We start from the raw sequence: 27,914 nt of genomic DNA, 5'->3' as shown, positions 1-27,914 counted from the left end.
GGCTGCAGATGGTTGGAAACTCAGCCTGGAATCAGTGTGCAGTTGATGAATGACTTCTTATACCTGACCCCAACTTCACACCAGGTTCTGAACACAATCTGAGTATCACCCGCCAGAGAAACCGTACGTAGTCTGCACCTCTGCCTCAAGATCTTCCCGGGAAGCAGATGGGAAGGCAGTAGACTGATGTAAGAGCAATGTGATTAGAAAGGGTGTCCTGCACATGAAGAGACAGAGTGAACTGGTAAGGGTGTAGAAAAGGCAGGAAGACCAGCTTTGTTGAGTGTGCTTATGCAAATCTTCAAGTTTTTTGAAGATGACTGAAGTTTCCCAAATATCACATGCATAGGAGAGAAATAGCTATTTGTCATCTGCAAAGTATCAATGTACTAGGCTGTGACCATGTTTTACCCTTTTTAGCTTTTCCAGTTTGTTTTTCCAAGAACACCCGCTGCCCCACCACCACACACAGAAAATACCTCGAATTCAGACTGAAATTCACTCTGGATCTCAAAATGCAATAGCAACAGGTCGGTTGCTTTGAATGGGCTGTGACAAAATTCCTGAGATATATTAGGTTACAACTCAATCAAACATCATTATGTAAATTATCACTTAGCTAATGAACAAATTTTTTTGGTCCCCTTTCTCTCAAATCTGCTGATTATTCTGGGTGGATTCCCCATAGCAAATTTCTTTTGATGAAACTCATGCTTTTTAATCCAGTTATGTCTCTTATTTAAATATTATGACATGTCACCAAGATTTCTTCATTACTCCTTAATCAAAAGCAATATTCTTTTCCAAACTTGCTCTTCTTGGTAGGAAAGAATTTGATCAAAAAGAAAATTTACAAAGGGCAACTTTTAATGTGAGGTCTGGGAGAGTAAGCTAAGAATATTGCTATAAGTCAGCCACTTAGGTTTTCATTTTATTTAACTTACACATAAATTTTTCTAATAAAACATTTTAAGCACCTGGAAAATTATTCAAATGGGCAAAAGCATAAATATCTTGTTTCTATTTTTAAAAAGTTAAGCAACAAAGTTAAGAGATTGGTTTTAATGTAATGGAAAGTAGGAGCAGGGAAGGCAGGAAAATGTCACAATTTTTTTAAAAACTTAATTACATTTGAGAAAATGGAAACCATTTGCATTTATTTAAAAATCCCATTTTCATTTTGTTTCATCACAAGAAAAATAGCAACTATATCTAACACACATATTTAAGTAAAAAAAAAAAAAAAAGAGAAGGTTCAGCATTTTTGCATTTTCTGAATGAATACAATAAGCATTTTAGTTCTTTAAAATCCCATGAAGATTTTCCACCAAAACTAATGTCCACAAATAGCTTTTGTGGATTAGTGAAAAACACCTGAATTTAAAGAACAGTTGAAGTTCGGTTATCACCAGAGTATGTATAATCTTTGTTGTCAACCACAGAATTCTAATTCTATGAACTGTAAGTGTTCTGCATCTATAAGCACCATTGTAAATTGCTATGATTTCAAAATAGGATTAGAACTATAAGCCAAGTCTAGAACACAGAGGATTTTGTGAATTTCACCCAGACTTACAAATAAATAGAGCAGCATGTAGGTCCTTCAAAATTATTATAGGTTATATTTTGAGATATAAGTGTGAAAAGGGCAAAAACTGATTCTGAAATAACCAAGTGGTCTTATGCTATCCTGGGGCATGAGAGTACTTTTTATATAGTATTCACGCTGGCAGAAAAATCTCCATTTTTAAAGTGCAACTGCACATTGACCCTTCCTCCCATTCCTCGTGTGTCCAAGTTTCAAAACAGGGCACGTTTTCACTTCTTCAGCTTCCAGGGATGTTATTAATGCCTGTCATTTCAGAGCCTCCGTAACAACATTCGACAACTTCACAGCACTGTCGAAATTTTACAACATAATCATCAACGTGAACTACCGTGATAGCCAAAGTAGCTGATCTGATATTCCCTACCACCCTGATCTGATTACCCCAAATATCAGCTTAGGTCGCCTAATGGATCTAACTTCTTTAAAAATGTTCCAGAAGTTGATGGCTTTGACTGGCTTGAAAGTAACAAGATCCAGATGTCGCCTGTCTACATAACACGAAACTACGTAGGACCCCAAAACAGCTCTCCTCTCTTCCCTCACCACTCCACTTTCTCCTTTACCCCAATCTCTCTCTCTCTCTCTCTCTCTCTCTCTCTCACACACACACACACACACACACACACACACACACACACGAACACACACACACACACACACTTTCCACCAGCGTGGCTCATGGAGCATCCTGTATCTTTCATATAATGCGCATGACATTATTTCCTGCTACTAATAGGCTAAAAGAAATCCCAAGCAGAAAAGCAACTCTTCCATTCATTTCAATCTAAACTTTTTCTTTTCTGAATACACTTCCTAGTAGAAAACAAGGACCCAAAAGAAGAGCGTGAATTTTGAAACATTTGGAAAAATTTAGCCACATGAGTAAAAGGGATGGAATGTCCGAGATTTTTCATGCCAACCCCTTGAGTTTGTTGTTTTTGTTTCTTTGGGGGGATGAGAAATGACTACAAATCCGCCCCCCGCTTTTTTAAAAACTTGTCCTTGCTTTGCCATTTCCTCAAGAAAGGCGGGCAGCATTCTCCTCCCAATCCCCAAAGAGTTAAAACTCAAGGCACTGGGCTGGTCTCTTTAAGCAGCAGCAGCAGCAGCACAAACTAAATGCTCACAAAGGCAAAAAGCAACGTGAGTCGACCTTGGAGGGGCAGGGCGAATCCTGGAGCGATGGAAAAGGAGAGGCAAAAAGGCAACAATCTTTAATATAATATTGAAAGTCTGCTGCCTGGTCTGGCTCACAAACAGGCATTGTTTGATGAGACAGTATAAATGAGCGATAACTACGGTATGAATTAGCAAAGCCTAATCACATCAAGGAGTCCTGGTGACAGCACGGATCACTCAGGCACGCCTTGCTCACTCTCCGCATATTTATCCATGAAGAAGACTGTGGAGTCTGGCTAATGCGATACAAAATAATAGCATCCCTCAAGAAATAGAATCCATGTCTTCAAGGTGGGCAGGCTACCAACATCCCCCCCAACCCCCTCCCCCCCCACCCCCGCTGTCCCTCTCTCCAAATCAAGTCCAATCTATTTGACAAATTGGAGCAGGGATATCACACCTGAGAGTCCTTCATGTGTGAACTGCAGGAGAAAGTTCATGGTTGGCACTGCCCACTGCTTAGTTACGTGGGCTTCCCGCTGGCCCCTTAATGATCATTTGAGCACACACATAAAGCCTGAAGTATTTAACCAATTCACGTCCAATTACCATCAGTTACATTTCAGCCCATTCCAAGCCCCAGGCCTTCTGGTGGCAGCTAACACAGGCAAACGGAGCTTCTAAAAGTCAAGAACATCTCTGGCAAAGCTCCACAGTTCAGTCTGTAGCATCCCGATCACCCCCCATAGGAAACAAAATGTGTAAGGCAAAAAAAAATAAATACAAAATACACCCAAACAAACTCCAAGAGACTTTAGTTCACTGCCATCTACCTTCCACGCCCTTCTTTTATGCTACATCCAGCGATTAAAAGTTTGAGTCCCCCCCACCCTGGCGTGTCCTATCCAGTGGGAAAAACCCTCTCAGAGTCACAAACAAAGAACAGCTCACCAGCAAAGCCCCTGAAATTGTATTCTCGTGCCTGATAATCACCGGTAGGATCTCCTTTCTAACAACCCTGCCCATCTGCAAAGGACTTTACAGATACCAGGAACGTTTATGCTGCCAAATAACAACAAAAGAACTCCCCTGAAACTATGAGCTCTCCTTAAAGAGAAAGCCGGGATTCCGGGCTTGCTCTCTTCCTATATTCTCAGCCGCCTTATTAACTCCGTGGGTATGTTACTAATTTCAAAGAAGCAGGAAGAGGTGATGGGAGGGAGGGGTAGGTAAATACTAATTCACATGCCTGCCTGTTTCCTAGCCAAGTGCAGAAGGATAGATACCACACTGACTTCCAGACTATGGGTCAGAGCCATACCTTGGTTTGGAGATAATGAGGATAGTAGTAAGTGTACTGGGGGTACATTTGTGGCTGATCCAGGCGTTTGCCCATGTAGCTGGAATCTTTATCTCCGAGGCAGGGAACTGGATGACAGGGTATAGTGCCCCAGGCCGAGCTTCCTCTTAAGCCACTATTCCTGACAGTCCCGATGACTGATGAGGCTTCGGAGATTGCTCGTCTTCCACCACTCGCTAGTTCCAACACAGCAAGAATATAAAAAAGAAACACACCAAAAAAAAAAAAAATAGGAGACCGGGATCGGTGGGAAAAATCAAACCCCACACACAGCTTCCCCAGATCTTGTCTGCCTTCTCCCAGCTGCCGGGGTCCACTTGGGATGAGGCAGTTTGCTCTCTACCAGGCTGCCTGTATTGATGTCAATTGCCAGCGTTTGTAAAAGGGGGAACGGAAAAAAAAAATCAAAGTCCTTTCAGCATAACTCCGAATCCTTGCAGATCAGCTTCCTGTCTCCTGTTTGTCTCTTTCCTCACCTTAAAGCAAAAGCAAATCAAGAGGAAAAGAAAGAAAGAGAAAGAAAGAGGAAAAAAGAAAACAGGGAGGGAACAGAAAGAAAAAGAAAGGGGAAAAGAAAAAAGGAAAAAAAAAAAAAAAAAAAAAACCTTGCACAGCTTAGTTGCTGCTGTCTCCCTCCCAGAGTGACATGGTGATCCGGGCTTGTCCTGTCCTTTCATTCACTTCCCCTCCTTCCAGCCGGTGGGTGGAACCGAGAGAGCCTCTCCAGGGAGCGGCGTACGCAGTCCAGAAGGCTGCAGTATTTCCTCCAAGAAAAAAAAAAAAAAAGGCTGCTTCAACCCCTGCTGCAAGCAAAGTTCCGATTCCCTCTGCTGGCTATCTCGAATAGCAAAGCGATTTTTGCAGCGAAGCTGCTGCCGCTGGAACTGAACCGGGGGACTCAGCTGCGGGCGGTGGATTGTTTCTTATCCTTCCCTCCATCGGCTCCACAGACGAGCTGCCTTCTTTCCTTTTCGTGCCAAGTTTAAAGGTAAGCCACCCAGCTAAACAAAACAGTGCGGACCTCGGGAGGGAGGCGAGGACAAGGGAGGGAGGAGGGAGGAAGGGGGGAAAAATCCAGGAAGAGGGACTAACCTAGCTGGTTAAAATGCAAAAAGTGTGTCTCCGGATGCTTTCAAAACCCCGTGAACACCCTGAAGCCAGATGAATCTAACATTTTAGAAAACGAACACTTTAGAAACTAACATTTTACTTCTTGGAGGACATGGGGGATGCCAAGTGTTGAGGAAATTTGGAGTCTACACCAGAACTCTACTGTTAACAAGCCACGCATCACAGATCACAGTGACCAACTTATAGCAGAAATAGTCATCCTTAGCATCACAGCCCATTTGGAAATATCAAAAAGAGGTGTTCCGCCGGGTTTTTGGACTTCTTTATAAATAAAAACACCAACACCGGTCCGCTCATGGTCTACCTCGTTATGATCTTGATCATGGATGTTCTAATTGCTGCACTGATATCACACACAGAAAAAGAACGAAAATCATAATTACTTGGCAGAGTTTCCCCCCACCAATAGTAAGTAATATTCTGACATGTCAATCAGCTGCTGCATTATAATACAAATTGTTTCCGAGAAAATGTATTTCCTTAAAGGGTCTCTTTTCAAGGCTGGCGAGGCTAATTTTAGCTTCGCCAGCTGTGTTTGCTGTGAGTGCTCACGCATGCCCAAAGCGCCGGGCAGGCCAATACTGAACCGCTCTCTACTTTTTCAAGTCGGCTCTGGACTCCCCAGCCCTGAGTCGCCTTTTCAGAGAGAAAGTTCCTGGTCCAAATCCAGCTCGCTGGTCAAGAACAGAGACTTTGGGGCCAATGCACAATATTGTGTTCATCCATGTTCAAGTCCCACCATCCCTGCGGCCATCAGCTTCCGCTCAGTGGTCTGGTTTCTGGAAGCTGTGTGAGTGCGTGCATGTTCCTTGGAGAAAGATAAGGCTGGCGAGTAAATCATTTCATGTTTGACTTTGGACAAGAACAACAATCAGCAGGAAGGAAGGAAGGAGAGAGGGTGGGAGAGAAGGGGGTAGGAGCCCTGCGAGCCCTGTCATGAAGGAAATGCAACCAGCTCGGCTGATGTTTAAATGTGTTATTCTGGGCCTCAGTTGTCCCATCTGGAAAATGGAAATATTGCCAACTTACCTGGCTGAAGGTGGTACACGGAATCAGATACTGAGTAAAAAAAATCCCATTGGTTTAAAATATCATCTCCTTGCTCGGGCAATAGAGTCCTGACTCAAGCTTCCTGCTCCAGGTAAATCCTTCCCCTTTACCTTCTATACCCGAGTCCTGCTCAACAGTTTTTAGAACCGGAAGGTGTTCTCTCAGGGCCTCCTGTTCTCCCAAACCCACTTCCACGGCCCTTACCCTTCAGCCCACCCTTTAGGTCTCAGCATAAGTAACAGCCCCTCACAGTAGCTTTCACTGAATCCTTGCTTCCCCCATGCCCCTTGTATTTGCCCTCATATTGGGCTTATCCCGTGTAACTGCCTGTTAATTGCATGTTGCTTCTGAGGTGTTCTGAAAGCATCACAAAACCAGGGAAGTGGGAGTTCCCATCGCTCTGGTTCACTTTCAAATTTCCAAAACTGGTGTGGTGTCTGGCATAAAATGGACACTCCGTACAGGTTTGATGAATGAGACACTTAGACATGATCGTTCTAACACCACTCCCATCCTTATTCCAGTCCACTTCAGTCCATTTCTGGGTGCAAGGGATGTGGGGATACACTGATCAGGACAAGGCCCTTCCCTCGTAGAGTGTGTATTCTAGGGGGTGAGATAGACAAAGGGATAAGCAAGGAAGTAGGCACTATAAGGTCAGATGACATTTAGTGCTGTTACACCCTACACAGCTGAGTAAGCGACCCAGGGATTCCTCCAATAATCAGGACGTTGGAAATGCTCTCCAAGGAGGAGCTCTGGGGATAAAGGAAGAGCGTAAACCATGTCCTGGTGTTAGACCAGTGGTTCTCAACCTTCCTAATGCCGCGACCCTTTAATACAGCTCCTCATGTTGTGGTGACCCTCAATTTCATTGTTACAAATTGAACATAATTAAAGCATAGTGATTAATCACAAAAGCAATATGTAATTATATATGTTTTCCAATGGTCTTAGGTGACCTCTGTGAAAGGGTCGTTCGACTCTCCACAGGGGTCGCGACCCACAGGTTGAGAACCGCTGTGTTAGACTGTAAGAATCAAGCCTTGGCTCCCACCTGAACTGCCTTAGTTCCAGTCCTGCCTCTGACGTATCACTGTACCCCCATTTATTCCCATCCATCCAATGGCACTGCCTACGCCTGACAGTTACTATCAAAATTCACCAAGTAAACATGTGAAGTATTTATAATACTGTGGAACATATTGGATCTGCTAAAAAAAAAAAAAAGTAAACTTGTGTCTGGGGGAAGAGCATTCCGGGCAGAGGGAACAGCAGTACAGAAAGCCTGGCAACAAGAGCGTGTCTCTGGAATGTGTGAGAAATGGTGCCGGGGCTGGAATGGAGCAAGTGAAGAGTAAAGACTATAAAAATAGCTCTGCGGAGGAACCCTGGAGCCAGACTGTAAAAGCCTTGGTGAGAACTTGGTATGGACAGCTTAATTCGTGACAGTTGATAATCTGCAGCCAGGACTCTATCCAAGTGTCTAGCTTTAGATCTAGGCATCTTCAACTACAGAATGCTGTCCTCCTCAAATGTCCTCCTCCAAATGCTAAGACCCATATGCTCAGGATCCTAGGACTGCCTCGGCCAATTTCACCACCATGGGCCAAGGGTATCAGTGTTCTTCTCTTAATAAGTGATCTAGGTACTCCCTGAGGGGGAAAGAATACTGTCTTATTTGCAAATAAAAGGTAAAATAACTCCTCAGCCCAAGCTACAGCCCAGTTACGTGCACTGATGTTATCAGCAATTTCTACCCAAATGGCCACAAAAGGCAATTCTGGTGGGTTTTTTTAGATTATTGTTGTATTCTTTGCATCAACTGTCATTAGCCAAAACAATTCATTGAACATTCAAAGCTTTTCTTAAATAGCAGAAAGGTAGTTTACCATTTGTGAGAATTGTAAAACCCATGTGTTTGCAGTGGTTTTTTTTAACTTTCCCCCTCAGAGATACCAGTAGCCTTGCCAGTTTGGGAGGGAAGATACTCATGTCAGAAATAGTTTTCAGCCCTAGCCGGGGTGGCTCAATGGATGGAGCATCAGCCTGTGGATTGAAGGGTCCCGGGTTCAATTCCGACCAAGGGCACATGCCTGGGTTGTGGGCTCGATCCCCAGTGTGGGGTGTGCAGGAGGCAGCCAATCAATGATTCTCTCTCATCATTGATGTTTCTATCTATCTCTCCCTCTCCCTTCCTCTATGAAATCAATAAAAAAAAATATAATAAACATTTTTAAAAAAGGAATAGTTTTCATATCACATCTGCTCTGTTGGAGCAGTACTGCTTTCCATTTAAATCAGTGGTTCTCAATCTTTGCTGCACATTAGAATCACCTGGGAATCTTTTTAAAATCCTGATTTCTGGGCCACGTCCTCTGGAAATTCTGTTTCTTTATTATGGGGTGGGGCCCTCAGTTGATTTCAGTTAGTTCAAGCTAAAGAGGTAATGAAATCTGGAGAGGTTTTGTTAACTTTGGCCTTGTATGGGGTGGGGCCATAACATTAGTAACAAAGACACAGAATTTTCGGAGGATGAGGCCCAGAAATCAGGATTTTAAAAAAGATTCCCAGGTGATTCTAATGTGCAGCCAAGGTTGAGAACCACTGATTTAAATGATCAAGGTAAGGTAGGAGGTAACTTGTTTAAGACACTCTCTAAATCAGAAGTCTGCTGTGTCCCTTTTGCCAACTAACCACCAAATTTTGTACAAATTCAGGAGCAGCAAACTGCAGCGAAGGGCATGGACTCTTACAGAGACCATGTGACTCACAGCACAGAATGGAGAGGTCCTTTTTTAGACAAGTTCTTGGCAAACAGGAACGAGGCGATGCCTCAGACACACCATCAGAGTGGAGAAGTGATGGTACTGAAATGAGGGTCAAGACTCAGAGGATAGAGATGGAGACTTTCTTCTCATTGGTCCTTGACCTATCCACCCCCCCTCCCCCCCAAAAAAAAAAAACAAAAAAACAAACTGAGTCCTCTCTTGGGAGGTTTATTTTTTAACTTCTAAAGACTTAGTCAAAAGCAAAGAAAAAGAACAGTGGCGATAAAAGAAAAGAACATAATTGTACTGTCTTTGAAATCACGTATATTAGTCTATCTTCAAGAAGACATTCATGCCCGGCCAACATGGCTCAGTGGTTGAGCATCCACCTGTGAACCAGGAGGTCACGGTTCATATTCCTGGTCAGGGCATATGCTGGGGTTGCAGGCTCGATCCCCACTGGGGGGCGTGCAAGAGGCAGCTGATCAATGATTCTTTTTAAAAAAATATATTTTATTGATTTTTTACAGAGAGGAAGGGAGAGGGATAGAGAGTCAGAAACATCGATGAGAGAGAAACATTGATCAGCTACCTCCCACACACCCCCTACTTGGGATGTGCCAACAACCAAGGTACATGCCCTTGACTGGAATCGAACCCAGGACACTTCAGTCCGTAGGCCAACGCTCTTATCTCCTGAGCCAAACCGGTCAGGGCTGATCAATGATTCTTTCTCATCATTGATGTTTCTATCTCTCACTCTCTCTTTCTCTCTGAAATCAATAAAAAATATATTTAAAAAAAAGAAGACATTGATAACCTTGAATGATTTTTTTTAATTTGGCATTTTCTGCCTTCTATATTTAAATCTGTGGATTCCTTTTCAATAGAGTAATTTCCAAAGGAGTAGTAGACATAAGAGTTGGTTAAAAAAAAAAGGCAAGATGGTAGATTGCAAATTCCAACATTAAAGTAATGTTATAACTTTGTTTTCTCCAATGGCTTAAGAAAATACTTGAGACAAATTAGGAAAAAGAGACTAAGTGATTCAACCATGTGTGGTTATACTTTAAATTATAACTTAATGGGAAAATATTAATGTAGATAAAACCAATAAATATTGGCCTTGGAAGAAAATTCCAAGCCTCAGGATAAAATTGTATTGGACTAGAGCATTAATCAAATATAAAGTAAATAATAATAAAGATATATACTGTTTTTGTTGTTGTTGTTGTTGTTGTTGTTATTGTTAATCCTCACCCAACGATATTTTTCCATTGATTTTTAGAGAGAGTAGGAGGGAGGGGGAGAGACAGAAAAAGAAAAATATCGAAGTGAGAGAGACACATCAATTGGTTGCCACCTGAAGGTGCCTGACCAGGGCCAGGGATTGAGCCTGCAACTGAGGTACATGCCTTTAAGCAGAATCGAACCCAGGACTCTTCAGTCTGAGGGTCAATACCAGTGATGGCGAACCTATGACACGCGTGTCAGAGGTGACACGTGAACTCATTTTTTTGGTTGATTTTTCTTTGTTAAATGGCATTTAAATATATAAAATAAATATCAAAAATATAAGTCTTTGTTTTACTATGGTTGCAAATATCAAAAAAATTTCTATATGTGACACGGCACCAGAGGTAAGTTAGGGTTTTTCAAAATGCTGACACGCCGAGCTCAAAAGGTTCGCCATCACTGCCCTAGCCAGTTTGGCGCAGTGGATAGAGTATTGGCCAGTGATGAAAAACCCTAACTTACCTCTGGTGCCGTGTCACATATAGAAATTTTTTTGATATTTGCAACCATAGTAAAACAAAGACTTATATTTTTGATATTTATTTTATATATTTAAATGCCATTAAACAAAGAAAAATTAACCAAAAAAATGAGTTGACACGCATGTCATAGGTTCGCCATCACTGGCCTAGGGCATAATATATTTTTTAATCTTGACCCAATCATATGTTTTTATTGATTTTTTAGAAAGACTAAGAGAGGAAGAGAGAGGGAAAGAGAAAGAGAGAGAAACCTATCAATATAAAAGAGAAACATCAACCAGTCGCCTCCTATACACATCCCAATCCGGGTTGGAACCCACAATATAGGTATGTGCCCTGACCGAAAATTGAACCTGCAACCTTTTGGTGTATGGGATGATACTTCAACCAAATGAGCCATCCAGCCAGGGCAAAGCAAGAATAATTTAAAGCAATAATCATTATTAATTTCAACAAAGTTTTATTGAGCATCTACTATGCGCCTGAATACTCAAGGATACCTATATAAATATTTTTACCCTGTCCTCAAGTAGACTTAGTAACTCCATATCTAGCAAACATCACCATTCGTAAATGACCTTAATGTGTTTTCTCATATCTGAGTACCTATTTATAGCAAGCATTATTAAATAATTTTTTTAAGTTGACTCCATGTTTGTTTGTTTTAAATGCATACTTTATTATAATTCTAAGCAATAATGTACATAAAAGCTCAGATTTATTTTGTTTCTATTATATTTGCAAAAAATACATAATATCTTCTCACTTTCTTTTTTCTTTATGCCTCACCAAGGATATTTTTCCATTGATTTTTAGAAAGAGTGAAGGAAGGGAGGAAAGAGAAAGAAGGGAGGTGGCGGGGTGAGGGGGGAGAGAGAGAGAGAGAAACATCAATGTGAGAAGGGCACATTGATTGCTTGCCTCCTGCACGTGCCCTGATCCAGGCTCTTACCTGAGCTGGAATTGAGGCTATAACTGAGGTACATGCCCTTGACCAGGAATCAAACACACAATCCTTTGGTCTGTGGGCCGAGGCTCTAACCATTGACCAAAATCAGCTAAGGTCCTCTCACTTTCTATACACACTTTTTTTGTAACACTTAATACTTGTAGGCACCTCTGGCTCTCTTTTACCACTGGGATTACCAGGACACACTTCTCCACTTCATTTAAAGTAGGCATGAGCACATGACATACTATAGCCAATGAAATATGAAGCAGAAGTAACATGTAAATGCTTTTAACTGTTGTTATTTAATTCTCCAGCCCACTCATCTCTGATGAAAGCACCTGCTGATATAGAGGAACCATCTTGGAAGGCTGAGCACAACTTCCTTAAATAGTCACCTGGACCAGCGATTGATTTGTCCTGAGTGAGAAACGAACCTTTATTGTATTATGCTATTGAGATTTGGTCACAACCACAGCATTCCCTAGTCGACCCTGCCTAATATGACAGTACTTGTAGTTTGAGTCTATAATTGTTGACTTCCTTGTTTGAGTGTCTCCCCAATAAGACCTGAGGTCCAAAGGGCAGGGAATCCTATCCTATATAATAAAAGGGTGATATGCAAATAAACCAAACAGTGGAATGACCAGTTGCTATGATGCGCACTGACCACCAGGGGGCAGGCACTCAACGCAAGAGCTGCCCCCTGGTGGTCAGTGCGCTCCCACAGGGGGAGTGCCGCTCAGCCAGAAGTCAGCTGATGACTGGTGAGCAGAGCGGTGGTAGCTTAGGCCTAAGGGAACGAGCCTAAGCAGTCAGTCAGACATCCCCCGAGGGCTCCCAGACTGCAAAAGGGAGCAGGTCAGGTGGAGGGACCCTCCCCCACCTTGAGTGCATGAATGTCGTGCACCAGGCCTCTATTAATCTATAATGTCACTGTCCTATCTCCAGCACCTAGAACTGTCCTTGGGATGTAATACACAATTAAAAATGCTTGTTAAGTGAATGAATAAATGTCCACCCAAAATCATCTCATTTATCTACCAGCCATTGATGTATGATACTTTCTGAATAATAAAAGGGGAAATGAGACATGTACTCAAAAAGCAAAAACTGTTAAGTTTTCTGGGAGACCTACTACAGTACTGAGTGTCTAAAGGAGGAAAACGTTTTTCTGCACTGACTATTGGGAGTGAGCACTGGGGTGTGGTGTTGACTAACTTAAAAAAAAAGGTGAAGGAGGCAAAGAACTAAAACACAGATGTCCTTTTACATACTAGACACTATACAAGAAGTTTATAAATGCTTCCTCAGTTAAAACGCACAAACACCTGGAAAGTGGGTATGATATTTCAGACTTTACTGTTGAGAAAATTTGAGAGGGATGGGGTTTAACTACCCCATCCAAGTTCACACCCAGTTATAACGCGGTAGAGGGCTATTTGTGACTTATCCTATATAATAAAAGCCTAATATGCTAAGTGTCTGGGGGGCCATTCAACCAATCAAAGTGTAATATGCTAATGATATGCTAAGGCCGCTCAACTGCTTGCTATGACATGCACTGACCACCTGGGGCAGACAGTCGACCTGTTGACCAGTCACTATGACATGCACTGACCAACAGAGGGCAGACGCTCCAACCAGTAGGTTAGCTTGCTGCTGGGATCCGGCCGATTGGGACTGAGCAAGATGGGCCAGACATGTCCTGGAGCCCTCCCACTTTCCCTCCCTGGCTGGTCAACCTCCTATGTCCCTCCTCGGCCCCGATTGTGCACCAGTAAGGTCCCTCGAGCATGGCCTGTGCCCTCTTGCAATCTGGAACCCCTCGGGGTATGTTGGAGAGCTGGTTTCGGCCAGATCTCGCAGGCACAAATTCGTGCACCAGGCCTCTAGTGTCCGTATAAAGTCCAACCCCAGGCTTGTTCCTAAGCATCATTTGATAGAGCTTATAAATGCCTTATACTAAAATTGGATGAGATGATCTTTGTGTTTAAAACAGAAAACTTACAGTCTACATAAAAGTCTTAAATAAGTCAGTGTGTCTTCATAGAAACAGATGGTGTTGAACAAACAGACAACTGGGAAGAAAGAGCAGGCACGACCTTCCATCAAACAGCATACACTCTATTTGTACCACGGGCCTGATGGTGAATTATATGTGTCAACATGGCTGGGCGATCGTGCCCAGTTGTTTAATCAAACACTAATCTAGACATTGTTGTAAGGTATTTATTTTAGGTGTCATTAACATTTAAAAAGTCAGTAGACTTTGAGTAAAGCAGATTATTCTCCGTAATGTGTGTGGGCCTCCTTCAAACAGTGTGAGGGTTTAAGAACAAAGACTGAGATCTTTTAAGAAGAAAGGAGTGCTATCACCAAAATGCCTTTGGCCTCAGGACTCAATATCAACTCTTTCCTGAGTCTCCAGCCTGCCAACAGTAACCTGTATTTTTTTGGATTTGACAGCCCAACAATCACATGTGCCAATTCCTTAAAATAAATCTCTGTGTATACACACACACACACACACACACACACACACCTACCTTACTCATTGCGTTCCCCGGAGAACCCTAACACAACAGGTTAATAAAATAAGGAGAATATGGTAGCAATGAAGTTCAGTGAAATGGGAACTCATACATTCCTAATACATGTCTATAATGCTTTTTAATACAGCTTAACAAAATATATAGCCTTAAAAGTCTTTGTCCTTGTAAACCAGTAATATTAGTTATATGAATCTAAAACAGATCATTAGAAGTTGAAGAATAGGAAATTAGAAAAACCTGAATTTCCAACTCAAGTTCATTAAATAAACTCACTATAAAATATGATTCAACAATTAAAGTGATACGGAGAAACATTTTCACAATTTGGCAAATGCTTAAGTTGAATAGCTAATGAAAAAAAAATGAGAACACATCATTATATATGCTCTCAACAATGAAATATAAATACACACAAGAGAATAGGAGAACAACAGTAGGACCTTTTCTCTGTGATGGGGTTAGTAGCAATTTTACTTCTCTCTCTCTCTCTCTTTTTTTTTAAATAATCACCTGAGGATATTTTTTTTCTTTTAGAGATAGTGGAAGGGAGGGAGGAAGCAGGGGTGGAGAGGGAGGAGAGAAACAACGATGTGAGAGAGACACATCGATTGGTTGCCTCCTGCACATGCCCCAACCAGAGCTGGGGTTAAACCTGAAACCCAGTTACATGCCCTTGGCCCAGAATCAAACCCGAGACCCTTGGTTGCACACGCCAGTGCTCTAACCACTTAGCAACATCTCCCAGGGCTTGCTTCTCTTTTTGATAAATACTGACATTTTCCAATTTGTCCCAAAATGAGTATATATTTTATTATTTTAAATAGATATTATTTCAAAATACATTTTAATAAGTATATTTCTAGGTATGTTTTTTATTATTAGCTGACAAGAAATGTTTAAACAACCAGAGGTGACAGTATCAAAATAAATTGCCGTGTATTTTAAGTAGCCATTTCCTTCTGACCTGGATCAGACATCAATTTAAGAAAAGTGTAAATCTTTCTTTAAAATCTAGGAGCATTAATTCTACATCAAAAATGTCAAAACTCTCATGTAAGACCCCAAAACAAGCGTCCTCATTGAATGAAAGAATAACAGCTATCAATGACATATCTTTGAGAAGATTTAAAAAAAAAAAACTGCATAAGAATCCAAGACTTTCGTTTTTTAACATAAACTAATTCTGTCTTTGTGCTTCTGAGTTTCTCATTAAGCTATTTGTAAAATAATATGAATGCACCCCTGCCAGCTTGTTTTACAATATGTTGTAGGAATAGGGACTTTATTTTTGTCTATCTTTATGTCTTCCTCTATATTTCCATGCAAAGAATTCCACTATTTGCCATCCACTGAGCCAATTTTGTCCCAATGTAGCTGCTCAATTCGAATGGCCCTTTTCACCAGCTTACCTTCTGCCAAGCCTTGGTGCCATTATTGAACCAGAGCTTTGGAAAACACTAACTGAAAGTCTCAAAGTGGGAAAAGATGAATGGCTGCTTTGTCCCATGGAAAACGTATTTTTCTAAAGGAATATTATCACTTTGTATTGACCGTCCAGCTTCCCACTGTCAATAGCTAAGCAAGTTGGATTGATAGGAGCAGATGTGATCAGCTGAACTGATTCTTTTCCCTAGAAAAATCCAGACATGCACAGGTCCAGTCTGAAAGCTACTACTGAATGGGATTGCCAGCTAAAATATAAGACCTCCAGTGAAATTTGAAGTTCAGACACATTTTCATATAAGTATGTCCCAAGTATTGCGTATGGCATGACTCATGAACTATTGGGGCCATCCTTATAGAAAGTATGTTTTTAATATATATTAATTTCAGAGAGGAAGAGAGAGGGAGAGATAGAAACATCGGTGATGAGAGGGAATCATTGATTGGCTGCCTCCTGCACACCCCCTACTGGGGATTAAGCCCGCAATGCCCTTGACCAGAATCAAACCCGGGACCCTTCAGTCTGCAGGCTGACGCTCTAGCCACCAAACCAAACCGGCTGGGGCCTTATAGAAAGTATTTATTGCTTGTGTGAGATGCCAATTTAGCTGGGTGTTCTGTGTGTTTATTTCCTAAATCTGGCCAGCCTGCTCCTAATGGATGCACCAAAACACTTTACAGGCCTTTCAGGGGACACAAGAATGGGGAGAATTCAAATTGAATGACAACTAGCCATGCTTAACATTTTCAATCCTCTTTATACACCAACCAGGTGAACCCAAAAGTCCCCAAAGGAAGTCTCCCTTAAGAGAGTTCAGCCACAGTCATGTTCTCTATATGAATCCATACAGTTTTCCAGGAGCTGTTTTCATTGTCATTGTAAACTTGTTTCTGTTTTTGTTTGTTTGTTTTTAACATGAGGGGAAACAATCCGTTTTTCTAAAACTGTAATTCACCACAGTAAAGTGCCTGTGAAGAATGACAAATGCCCCGATCCCCATCGCTGTTATCAGAAAAGTCCAATTTAGAGAACCAGACGATTGTGCAAAACACAAGAGGACAGGAGCCGAAGGGCAGTGCTCCCCCAAGTGTGTTCCCCGGACCAGCGCTGCCCCGCAGACTCTCACATGCACCAGCAAGTGCGGGGATCTGGATTACATGCTCAGCAACTTTCTAGTAACTTGTCAGAAGAATTGTTTGTCTCTTGTGTCTAAATAATAAAAGTTTGGACTTGTATTTTAAAAACCTGGGGTTTGGGGTTTTGTGTTGTTTTAGTTTTATTTTTTTGGTTTTGCATTTCACTTTTCTAGTGATTTCTAGTCTGTTTTACAAAAATATTAGGTAGGGTCTGTTGGAAAAGAACAAAAAAAAACAGTCTTTTGTGACAGATAGTTTGAAAAGTCTTGATCCAGGAAATATACAACTATCTCCTTTCTTTTCATTTTCATTTACACACTGCTGGTGGTAAGTTACTTTGGTGTGTTTTCTGATTGCAATATAAAGAATAATGAAACCAACATGCACTACAAAGGAAAAACTTTATTCTCTGAAATTTACCCTTCTTGTTTTCCTAACTCTTTCTCTTTTCTGTGTGTATTCCCGACCCTCTCTGTGCCACCTTGCTGACCCCTGGGAAGATATTAATAGCACCAAACCCCTAGCCAGGAGGTGGGGGGCCTTCTTGCCTGCAAGAGACTGACCCTGGCAAGATCCACTTCCCAGCGGGAGCCTGTTATCTCATGTGCAAATGTGTGTTGCAAGTAGGTCAATTTAAGGTCCATTTCTGACTCTGACACTTTGCAATGCCAGGATGCACTTGTTGAACTAAGATGAGACTGTATCTTTTTAAAAATATTTTCTTTTATTGATTTCAGTGAGAAGAAAGAGAGAAATAGAAACATCAATTATGAGAGAGAATCATTGATGTGCTCATGTCATTGCCTGCCTCCTGCTCGCCGCCCATAGGGGATAGAGCCCGCAATCCAGGAAATATGCCCTGACTGGGACTCGAACCGTGACCTCCTGATTTATAGGTCGATGCTCAACCACTGAGCCACACCAGCTGGGCGAGATTCTTATAAGCTACAGAAATACTGGGGCTGGCCCCTGCATGGAAGGGGAGGCTCACTCCAGCAGAACAAGATTGACATCCTCCAGCCAGGGGCTCTATGGGACTTCCAGCCATTCCCAGCATCTGCGGACTGGGAGGCCCCAACTCCAAAAATAGCCCCACAAATTATAATTTGCCTTCCAGAGGTGACATCTCCTTGAATGGCACTCAATCACGGCCATCCAGTGAGCCTGCCACTTTTGCCGATGCCTCAGAAACAGTTCAATTCCTGGCAGTCTAGATGCACCATCCCAGGGGCTGTCAGTATGCCGAATGTTTACACTCATTATGCAGTCAGGAAACATAATTATGCCTTTTTCTTTAAGGAAGTTTATGACCGAAGGTAATGGGTGGGACATAAATGCCCTGACTGTTTACTGAGACTCATAAATGCTAAGATCACAGACAAATAATCGTCACTTGGAGATTTGTTCTTGCAGTAGAGAATCTTCGTTTTTAGCAATTTAATGACCAAAAGTTTACCCACCTTGAGGATAATTATTTAGGAGGAAATAAAACTTAGTGCTCATTTCATTCCCAGCTCTGCCAGCTTTCATCCTTGCGGAAAACCGGCTTTCACATAAAATGTGCGGAAGGCAGCTTGCTATAGACGGCTAGTAAAAGGAAGAGGCAATGAGGACGGGCCAAAGCTCTCAGTAATAATGCCAACTTCTTACCGTTAGCAGAGATCCAGATCAACGTTAATGAATATGTTTCTGTTGTCCTCTCTGAGAGATACACTGTGTCTTACAAATGCCCAATAAAGCAAAAAGAATGAGAAATCTGTTCTGGCCACTTAGGAAAAACAAAATGGTCAGAATTTAGCTCAGAATTTAATGAGTGCCATCAAATGCTCACACTTATTTTTTTTATATATATATCCTTTTATTGATTTCAGAGAGGAAAGGAGAGGGAGAGAAAGATGGAAACATCAATGATGAGAGAGAATCATTGATCAGCTGCTTCCTGCATGCCCCTTACTGGGGACCGAGCCCACAACCTGGGCATGTGTCCTGACCAGCAATCGAACCATGATCTCATAGTTCATAGGTCGACGCTCAACCACTGAGTCATGCCGGCTGCGCTGCTCATACTGCTCGAGAGTTTAGAACAGTGTCCATGTCTGGCTAGGGTGGGCCGATGGTCAGGCTGAGCTCACAGAGGACTTTCCGGGATGGTTTGGCACTACAGAGTGGAGAAACTAGTGTGAAGCCACTGGGACTTCGGGACTCCTGATCTCCTTTCGCATCTGCCACAGAGACAGGTAAATGGTGACATATGTTGGAGGGCAGGGAGGGGGCAGAGAGGTGGTAATTCAGCATGTGGTTGGCCAGCCTGTGGCTTCTTCCCTTCCCTAGTGGACAACTACATTACATGTGACAGTTAACCGTGGCTTACCCTCTCCAGCCACAGCCAGTCTCTCAGGGTCCCCAGAATGCTGCCTTGGCAAGCAAAGAGAGTTAAAAGTGAACCATCCCAACAAAGGGCATGTTTTGTTTTAATGCTGAGCAAGACTCTTCACCAGCTCATCTTTTTTCCTTTCTTTCTACATCCAGTGGGAAAGGGAAGTGGGAGCTTTTCGGGATTGGCACCGTGACATTAAACAGCCCCTTGCGGGAGGGCAACCAGAAGCCTTCCTGGTACCTGCTTTGGGGAGTGGCAGGAAGGGATGCCAGTGTATCTCCATGAAGCAGCAGTTGCAAAAGGAGGCATCTGGATTGGAGATGCTTCTGTTATTCCTCCTTTAGGCTGCAAATGCTGGGTTCTCGGTCCATAAAAAGAGGCAAATGCCCAGCCCCAGTGTCTCAGTGGTTGAGCGTCAACCTACGAACCAAGAGGTCACGGTTTGATTCCTGGTCAAGGGCACATGCCACAGTTGTAGCTTGATCCCCACTAGGGGGCGTGCAGGAGGCAGCCTATCAGTGATTCTCTCCCATCATTAATGATTCTATCTCTCCTTCTCCCTTCCACTGTGAAATTAAAAAAAAGAAAAGAAAATTGTTTAGAAAAAGGGGGCAAATAAATAAATCAAAAATATTTTTTAGAAAAGGGGGCAGATACAGAGGGACGTCAGTCTGTCTGTCAGTGTGATGGACTCCCATCAAACTGCAGTCTGGTAAGAGATACCTTACTCTTCGTCTCTCTCTGAATAGGGGTGTGGAGAGCTTGTGCCAACGTTAGGGCTCATAGGGCCTGGAGACTAAGATTCCTCTATTCCCTCCAGGAGTGGGGGTGTGCATGTTACCAGCGACAGGGGACACAGGCAGGGGATCACTGTGCTCAAATGGACCTGTGGGTTCCAGGTGCAATCGTTACACAGTTGCCGTCCAGCCCAGCTTATTTATTTCTGCTGCAAGCTCTGAAAATTAGCTCAGTTTCTTGGTATCGAAACACTTGAGTCAAAGACCCTAGAACCGTGGTCTGCAAACCGCGGCTCACGAGCCACATGCAGCTCTTTGGCCCCTTGAATGTGGCCACAAAGTTTCAATCGCACTGTATGTGCGCGCCCGCACGTGGTATTTTGTGGAAGAGCCACACTCTAGGGGCCACAGTTTGCCAACCGCTGCCCTAGAAGAACCACACAGTGTTGTTCCACAAGTTTGTAATGAAAGGGTCTATCTATATGACCAGGGATAAGTGTATGGAATTAAGTATATTTGATTTGGGGACTCACTTTCTGCCAATTCCCGGATAACCAATGGCCTATTATAATATTGTTCATTATCTGTGCTAAGAGGAGCTGATGTAGAAATATTTATGTTCCCCATCCATAAACATTTCTTTCCTCCCCAAACAGGAAAGGACTGAGCTTCTCAAGGCTTTCATGTGATTTATTCTCCACTGAAGGGATGTGATTTTTATATCGGGTATGGTTTTCCTTTAGTATTGTTTTGAAGTGCCTGCCTTTGAAATGACTCCTACAATGAAGATCCTGACCACTTGCCCTTGTTAAATATCTGGGGATCCTTTTCCCCAGCAGATGGGAAGGGCCTCCTGATAAGCCCCTGGCCTCATTTCAATTTGGGTAATTGCATCCTGTCGACTTGAAATGTCCCTGTCAGTTTCATAGGCCTGCGATCCGAGGCCTCATTCTCAGTCCTGACTGCCTGGTGTGCCGTCGGAGGCTGGGGAACAGCTGGTACATTCCAGCCCAGAAGTGGATGCATTTCAGTGGCAGGTGCAAAGGTTTTCTTTGGCCGAATACAAATTCTAAGCTAGGAATAAGCTTCATGGATGCTTTTTTCCCCCAATAAACAGAAGTAACTACCAGGAAACCAAAAATATAAAAGTACCCAAAGCATAAATGTGAATTGGGAGGAAAATAAATAAACACATGCACTAAAACCAGTTCTTTGTGTGATCATTTTGCACTCTGAATCTTATCAAGCATCTAGATGTGAATGCTGACACTAAGGATAAATAATTCACATAAAGCAGACAACCCTTCCCCTTCAGAAAGAAATTATTTTATACGTGTATACACACATACATGAATGCATGCACATATATGCATGTGTATATGCATGTGTGTGCATGTATGTGTGTATCTTTGTATGTATCCCAACTGTTACTTCTCTCTCTAGAGAGTCTTCCTCGGTCTGGTATAAAAGCAATTTTCCCCATGAAGCCGCACAGTAGGTATCTTACCTATACATCATTTGAGTAACACTTTTTAAAAAATATATTTTTATTGACTTCAGAGAGGGAGAGAGGATAGAAACATTAATAATGAGAGAGAATCATTGATCGGCTGCCTATTGCATGCCCCCCACTGGGGATAAAGCCCACAACCTGGGCATGTGCCCTGACCTGGAATTGAATCCTGACCTCCTGGTTCATAGATCAATGTTCAACCACTGAGCCACACCAGCCGGGTGAGTAACACTTTCAATTGTAATGAGCTTATCTCCTGCACCAAATTGTACTCTTAAAAGGTATCCTTATCCACTTGTTTTCTCAGCACACCAAGAACATAATAGGTACTCAATAAATGAATTAAAATACATATGCCAAACCTAATTAGTTTTAAGCTCTAACCCACCACCCACCAACCCCCTCCCCCCCCCCCCGCCCCCAATGCTATTTCTAAGGGCTGCAAGTTAAGGTATATTTTTCTTGGATACATCCATCTGGACAAAATCCCAAAAACTTTGGTGGCCTGTGCCCCATTCCCCTTGGCCACCTCAACTCTAGGGAACAGGTTCATGCAAGCACAGGCTCACCTTGCATAGAGCGCCCCTCCTCAAGCAAAGGCCCCAGTACCATCAGCCACAGGCACTTCAAGAGCTGCTGGCCCTCTATCAGTGGAGACTAGAGGTGCATGGTGATTGCACCAAGGCAACACTGAACCATCAGAGAACACAAGCTGGTAGATAATTGCTCCCACCTCCCAGCCTCCTCCAGGCAGAACAACTTTTGAATTTCTGCACCTTCTCTGAATGTCTCCGTGACACTGAACCCCACTGACCAACTTCAGCTATTTCATTTTTTTCTACCAACTTTTTAGCAGTGACTTTGATCAACACATCATTATATTGGACTTTCCCAACTTCCACTCTCCCCACTCACTCACTCTTGCTTCGGGAATTACAGCTCAAACACTATCTACAACCAAGCCTTTGCCTCGGTCTCTGAATTTGGGGGGAATCTAAATTCTGACAACTTGGGGGATCACTACACTGACAACTACGCTAGAAGCCTATCCACAGAGAAACGAAGCTGTTCGTCCACCATTCATTTTCCTTCCCTATCATAGGACAGCTAAGCAATATATTCAGAGTGATTACATACCATGCCACCAAGTAGGAGGGTGAGCTAAGACTGTGCCTTGATGTGTATTCTGAATTATTATTTTAGCTCTAACTATTCTATCTGACCAGTGACTCTGGAGTCATTCCCAGAGTCTCATAACTAATGGAAACGTCCAGATTCTGCCTTATTTTTGCCTCTGCAGGTCACCATAAATTAGCTTAAAGTTCTCAGGCCTCTGTACAACTCAGGCTGACTTGAATCCTAATTTGTACCATGCAGCAATCTTGGCGATGCCATCTGCATGCTTAAGTTTCATGCTGCCTTGGCCCTTGGGGTGTAAAAACATGTTTATGCAGTAGGGCCTGTCACTGCCATCCTTGCTTTGTGTAGATCACCAAAGGGTAGTGCCCTACTTAAGAGCAGGGCTTGATGAATACAAGTTCATGAAATCAAGTTCGTGTAATCAAGGGCAAGATACCACAGAAGAAAGTCAGGCCACCATGAGTTGACAGTGTCCTACTCACTGCGGGGATATCCTATTGGCCACATGAGATAGAGAAATGCACTGAACAAGTGGACGGCAAAGGGATTCTCCCTAGTCCTTGAAGGCACTGGTGTTTAGACCTGTAACTTCTATGAGGTACTCAAACTGAGGCCAGAGCCTGATACAGCAGCATGATTGCGGAGCCCAGCCTTTCAGTTTATGGCAAGGACAGCAACCCTTTAAAAGTTGCATTAAAGAAGATCCATGAGATACCTGAATCATCCTTCTTGAATTTTGGTAAAATTAATAATTGTATTTTATATGACTATAAAAACCCTATTTTTTCACTGTGAAATATTGAAATGTAAAATTGCATAAAACAAAAATTCTCACAGCTGATCCCATCTGATCATATCACCCAAAGTTAATAATCTATTCACCTATTTTATTCCTATGCATATTTATATCTCTGACTGTCCATGTACTTGAGATCTGAATGAAATTTTGACTTATATTTTTGTGTACTTTCTCCTGACAACCTATTGTGATCATTTTCTTTGAAAATGCCTTTGAATGAGAACATACTATATAATGGTAGTAATTTACAATCCTCCATTGATATTCTATGTACAGTTGTTTCTTATGTTTGTTATTACAAATGTGACTATAACTTACATATATACATAAACACACACGCATATATATTGTGAGTTTGGGGGCATCTCCTATTTGGTGTGGATTCTGAAACTTCTCTCTGCAGCAAGTGGCAAATGCCCAACAACAGATGATGCCGGAGACAATCACTTCATCAGGGCCAGCGTCCTCAGTGTGTTGATCACTGCCCTCATGGCCACAAGATGCTATCCTTACTCACCAACATCTGGAGATAGCTACCTTTTCCTCCTGTGCCGTGGAAAAATATAAGAAACCTTAACTGGAATCTCCTGCCCCTATTAGTCTTCTGTTCAAGTTTTATTGGACAGAATTGATCACATGAAATTTTCTAAGTCACTCACCGATGAGAGAAATGGAATTATCATGATAGGCTTAGACTCCTCAATACTTACAATCCTTCTGAGCCTGGGGGAAGGTCATTTTCTCAGAGCAAATGGCTGCACAGGCCAAGGAATGAAGCATGTTCTACAGACCACAATCAGAGCCCTCCAGAAAAGCAGGGGGAAATGAAGGCGAAGTAATTTGTGTAGACACAACACATGGCCACCAACATAAAATACACTTGTTTTCTTACCCTCTCACCTACATTATCATGTTCTTTTCCCTAATAACATTATCTTTTCCTCCTTAATTGGCCACCGGGACATTATTTCATCAAATTTTCACTGGCTATCCATGAATCTCCAAGAAGAAAGCAAAAAAGTAACAGTGCCATGAAAATGAGTTTATGGTCTTGCCTCTCCTTGGGGACATCTCTGTTCTAAAATAGAGTGCTGGACGATAAAAATGTCTTTAAGATGTACAGAAACAAAGGAGTAATGGTGGTATGGATTCAAGACCTAATGGGGTTCTACTACCCCCTCACCTTACCTCCTCTCATGTTCCTCCACACACTCTGTCACAGCCACACTGGCCTCCTTGTCACGCCTCCAGCTGGCCAGCAGACTCACCTCGGAGCCTTTGTCCTTTACTTCTCTCTGCCTAAAACAAGGTTACCTCAGATAACCACCTGACTTAGCTTCTCACTTTCCATAGGAGTCTGCTCATAGGCCACCTATTAAAGAGTTTTTCCCTGATCATTTTATATAACATAGCATCTTCATTTCATCCTTCATCCTATTACTTCACATTATGCATGTTTCTGGCACTTATAACTACCTGATATGATATATATGTGTTTATTGTCTTCCTCCTAAGCAGATAGCAAATTCTATGAAACTAGTGTTTATGTTTTATTCACTGTTGGTTCCTCTGAGCCTAGAACAAGTGCCTATTATATCATAAGCATCCCATAACTATGTGTGCAATGGATTGATGGTTGAATGAATATTTTGGCGATGGGAAACTTAGATGGTCCTTTTTCTCTGACTTCACCTGGATCACAGCAGAAGTTAAGTGGGACCTAATCTTGTGCTGTTATCTTTATGATACCACGTGGTACCAGACTGAGCCCAAGCCAGTATTTTCCTTCTTTAACTTACTTTCCTCTCGGCAAGTCCTGTTCCAGGATGAGTTGTATATATTGAAATCTACACAGTATTTGTCTAATACCAAATAAGAGACAAGTCCCAACTTAGAGTAGTGAGGCCCATCTTATAACTTGTAATACTGCCTAACTAATAAAGTATGTTTCAAGTCTGATTAAAATTTATTTTGTATGCCATAAATAGTCATAAAGGCTTACTTCAAAGCCAAGAAGAAATAAAGTGATATAATTATTCAACAGTAACTTACTGTATGACCTAGAGTTTCCCCTATATGTTGTAGTTGAACATACAGACACATACACACACACACTTTCAGAGACTCTCAGGCAAAATGGAAATATGAACATTTGGACATATTCACCAACATGAAACTATGAAAGAACCTGTATTAGAAAAGGACATCAGGAATGATACGTATATACCAGAAAACAGGAGTAATTTCTGTGAGTTGTGGTAGAAATACACTAGGCCGAAAGGTAGGCAACTAGACCACAGTGGCAGGCAGGGGAGGGAAAAGACGAGATAAATATGAAAGAGATTCCATCAGAGCCTAGTAACACCCACTGTTTTTGTGGGGAAGGTAGAGGTGGGTGCATATCTGGATCTCACAGTTATCTCTGGGAAGATTGAAAGATACTGGACACCATCATGAACAGCCTATCTAGATCTATTTTAGGTGAGCACAGCCCAGAGCATGTAGGAGAGGTAGCAGGAGAACTTTAGGTTAGAACACGGGTACCCTTGCTTAGCAAAGAACAGAACTCTGACTAGCTAAGTCTTACCTTCCTCACCAAATTCAGAGCATAAACTCTTTGGCAAATCTTCTAAGCAAAGGAGCTTTGAGGTGGCAAGATGAAAGCACAGCGAACCCAAGCAGATTCCTTCTTTTCTGAGGGCAGCCACAATCCAATGTCTAATAGAACCCATTTAATTCTCAGTTCTGTGTATTGGTAATACAGTCTATTTGTGTGATGCTACATAACGTTTGTTTTAAATAGCATATTCCCAGCTGATATGTAAGGATGTAGAATATCCTTATGCCATGACATATGTTATATTAAGTGCAAATGCACACACTAGTAGGTGCTGTGGGATTACAATATCAAAATATTTGATGCACATAGCGCACACATAAATCCATACAAATGCATTAGATAGATATACTCCATTATGGTCACAGTAACAAGAGCCTTTGTTATTTTTAGTCTTCTTTCTACTTCTATGTTACAGGAAAATAAATTGAAGTGGCCTTTTATTCCAAATATTTACAGAATCTCAACATTATCCACCATTGCTACTACCTCAGTCTGAACCACAATCATTTTTCACCTAGCTTACTGCATTCATCTCCTACTAGGTCTCCTGCCCTCCATTCCTGCCCACCCTGTGCCCCATGGTCTATTTGCTACATAGCAGCTAGAGTAAACTTAAAAAAAAAAGTGTAAGTCAGATTCCTCTACTCAGAACTCTCCAGTGGCTGCATATCACACTAATTTCATAAGCCTCTTTGTTACTTTTAAGACTTTATCTCTCACTACTGTCCTTGTACCTACTCTGGCCCAATCACACTGGCCTTCTTTTCAGTTGCCAAACATTCGCTTCAGTTCGCACAGACTGTTCCTGCTGCCTAAAGCACTCTTCCTTTAAATAGCAGCATTGTCAAGTCTTTAACGTCACCTTCTTGAGCAACCCAGCCATTGCATTAAAATACACCCCTGTTTCCTCCACTCTCACCGAGATTTTCCAACTCTCCTTCTGAGGGTCACGTGGCACTCTTGCAGGGAATGGGATTCTCATAAAACAGAATGTGAATGGTACCCTCTAAAATTGCATGCAATATAAAGACCTCGCTTTATGCTTCTTCATAGCTCTTATCACCTTCTAACATACTGTATTATTTACATTTTTATTGTCTCAACCCCCCCATGAGACTGTCAGCTCTGTGATTATTCAACAGTAACCTAAGAAGTAAGTTAATGTATGACCTGGAGTTTCCATTTGATGTATTTGAGACACACACACAGACACACGAAATGTCTATTTCAATTCCTAGAACAATTCCTGGCACATAGTACATGCTAAAAAATGAATGAATCAGAGAATGCTAGAAATAAAGGTGATCTTTTATTTTCTTCTCTAAATGATCTATTGTCCTCATATTATTTTTACAGCCAGAAAAATTTATAAAAATTTTAAAAATGTATAACATTGTTCCCTTCTTTGCTCTTATTCTTAGCCTGAAAAAAAATAAATTTCTACGGAGCTCAAACTAAAGAACAAGAAGAATGTCTGTTTAAAGTCCTGTGAAATCAAACTCCCAATGAAACATATCTAATCTCTTCAGTCATGTCCATGGGTTTGACCCACTCCCACTGATTCTGGTGTAGTTACTGATCAATCATGATGGTGGAAGATGACCCAATTTTATAACATCTAAAGCTATTCAATTTCTCTATGATACAATTCCATCATGGCCCAACTTGAATGGCACAACAGAGAAATGCTTTCACATTCTCTTAAAAGGTTATCCGTTTGGCTTTCTTTTGAGATATTGCTTCTTAGGAGGAAAAAAATTGAAGTTTATATCTAAGGACAAAACTATTTGATAAAAACTTTCTTTCTCTGACCAGTCCTCCTGCTC

At 42.0% G+C, this 27,914-nt stretch overlaps 1 protein-coding gene across 19 annotated transcripts in view; it reads right to left on the bottom strand.

Annotated features, from left to right (window-relative positions):
• The window catches only part of RBMS3 (RNA binding motif single stranded interacting protein 3), a gene marked incomplete at both ends in the record, with an annotated part of 935,783 nt that overhangs the window by 605,771 nt on the left and 302,098 nt on the right, over positions 1-27,914 (bottom strand). For 7 of the 19 annotated variants that reach the window (XM_081105838.1, XM_081105829.1, XM_081105831.1 and 4 more), the window contains one exon: positions 4,050-4,750. The exons of 3 other annotated variants lie outside the window; for them this stretch is intronic. In XM_081105838.1, the coding sequence (XP_080961964.1) occupies positions 4,050-4,124 (75 nt within the window). Of the gene's footprint in view, positions 1-4,049; positions 5,035-27,914 lie in introns of those variants that run through there. 9 more of the 19 variants (XM_081105827.1, XM_081105828.1, XM_081105830.1 and 6 more) reach the window with 4 other exon arrangements.

The sequence above is a fragment of the Myotis nattereri genome (genome assembly GCF_964212035.1).
Source record: "Myotis nattereri genome assembly, chromosome: 14".
Classification (NCBI taxonomy): domain Eukaryota; kingdom Metazoa; phylum Chordata; class Mammalia; order Chiroptera; family Vespertilionidae; genus Myotis; species Myotis nattereri.
The sequence above is the reverse complement of the archived record's forward strand: the minus strand, read 5'-3'. Positions and strand labels throughout refer to the sequence as shown.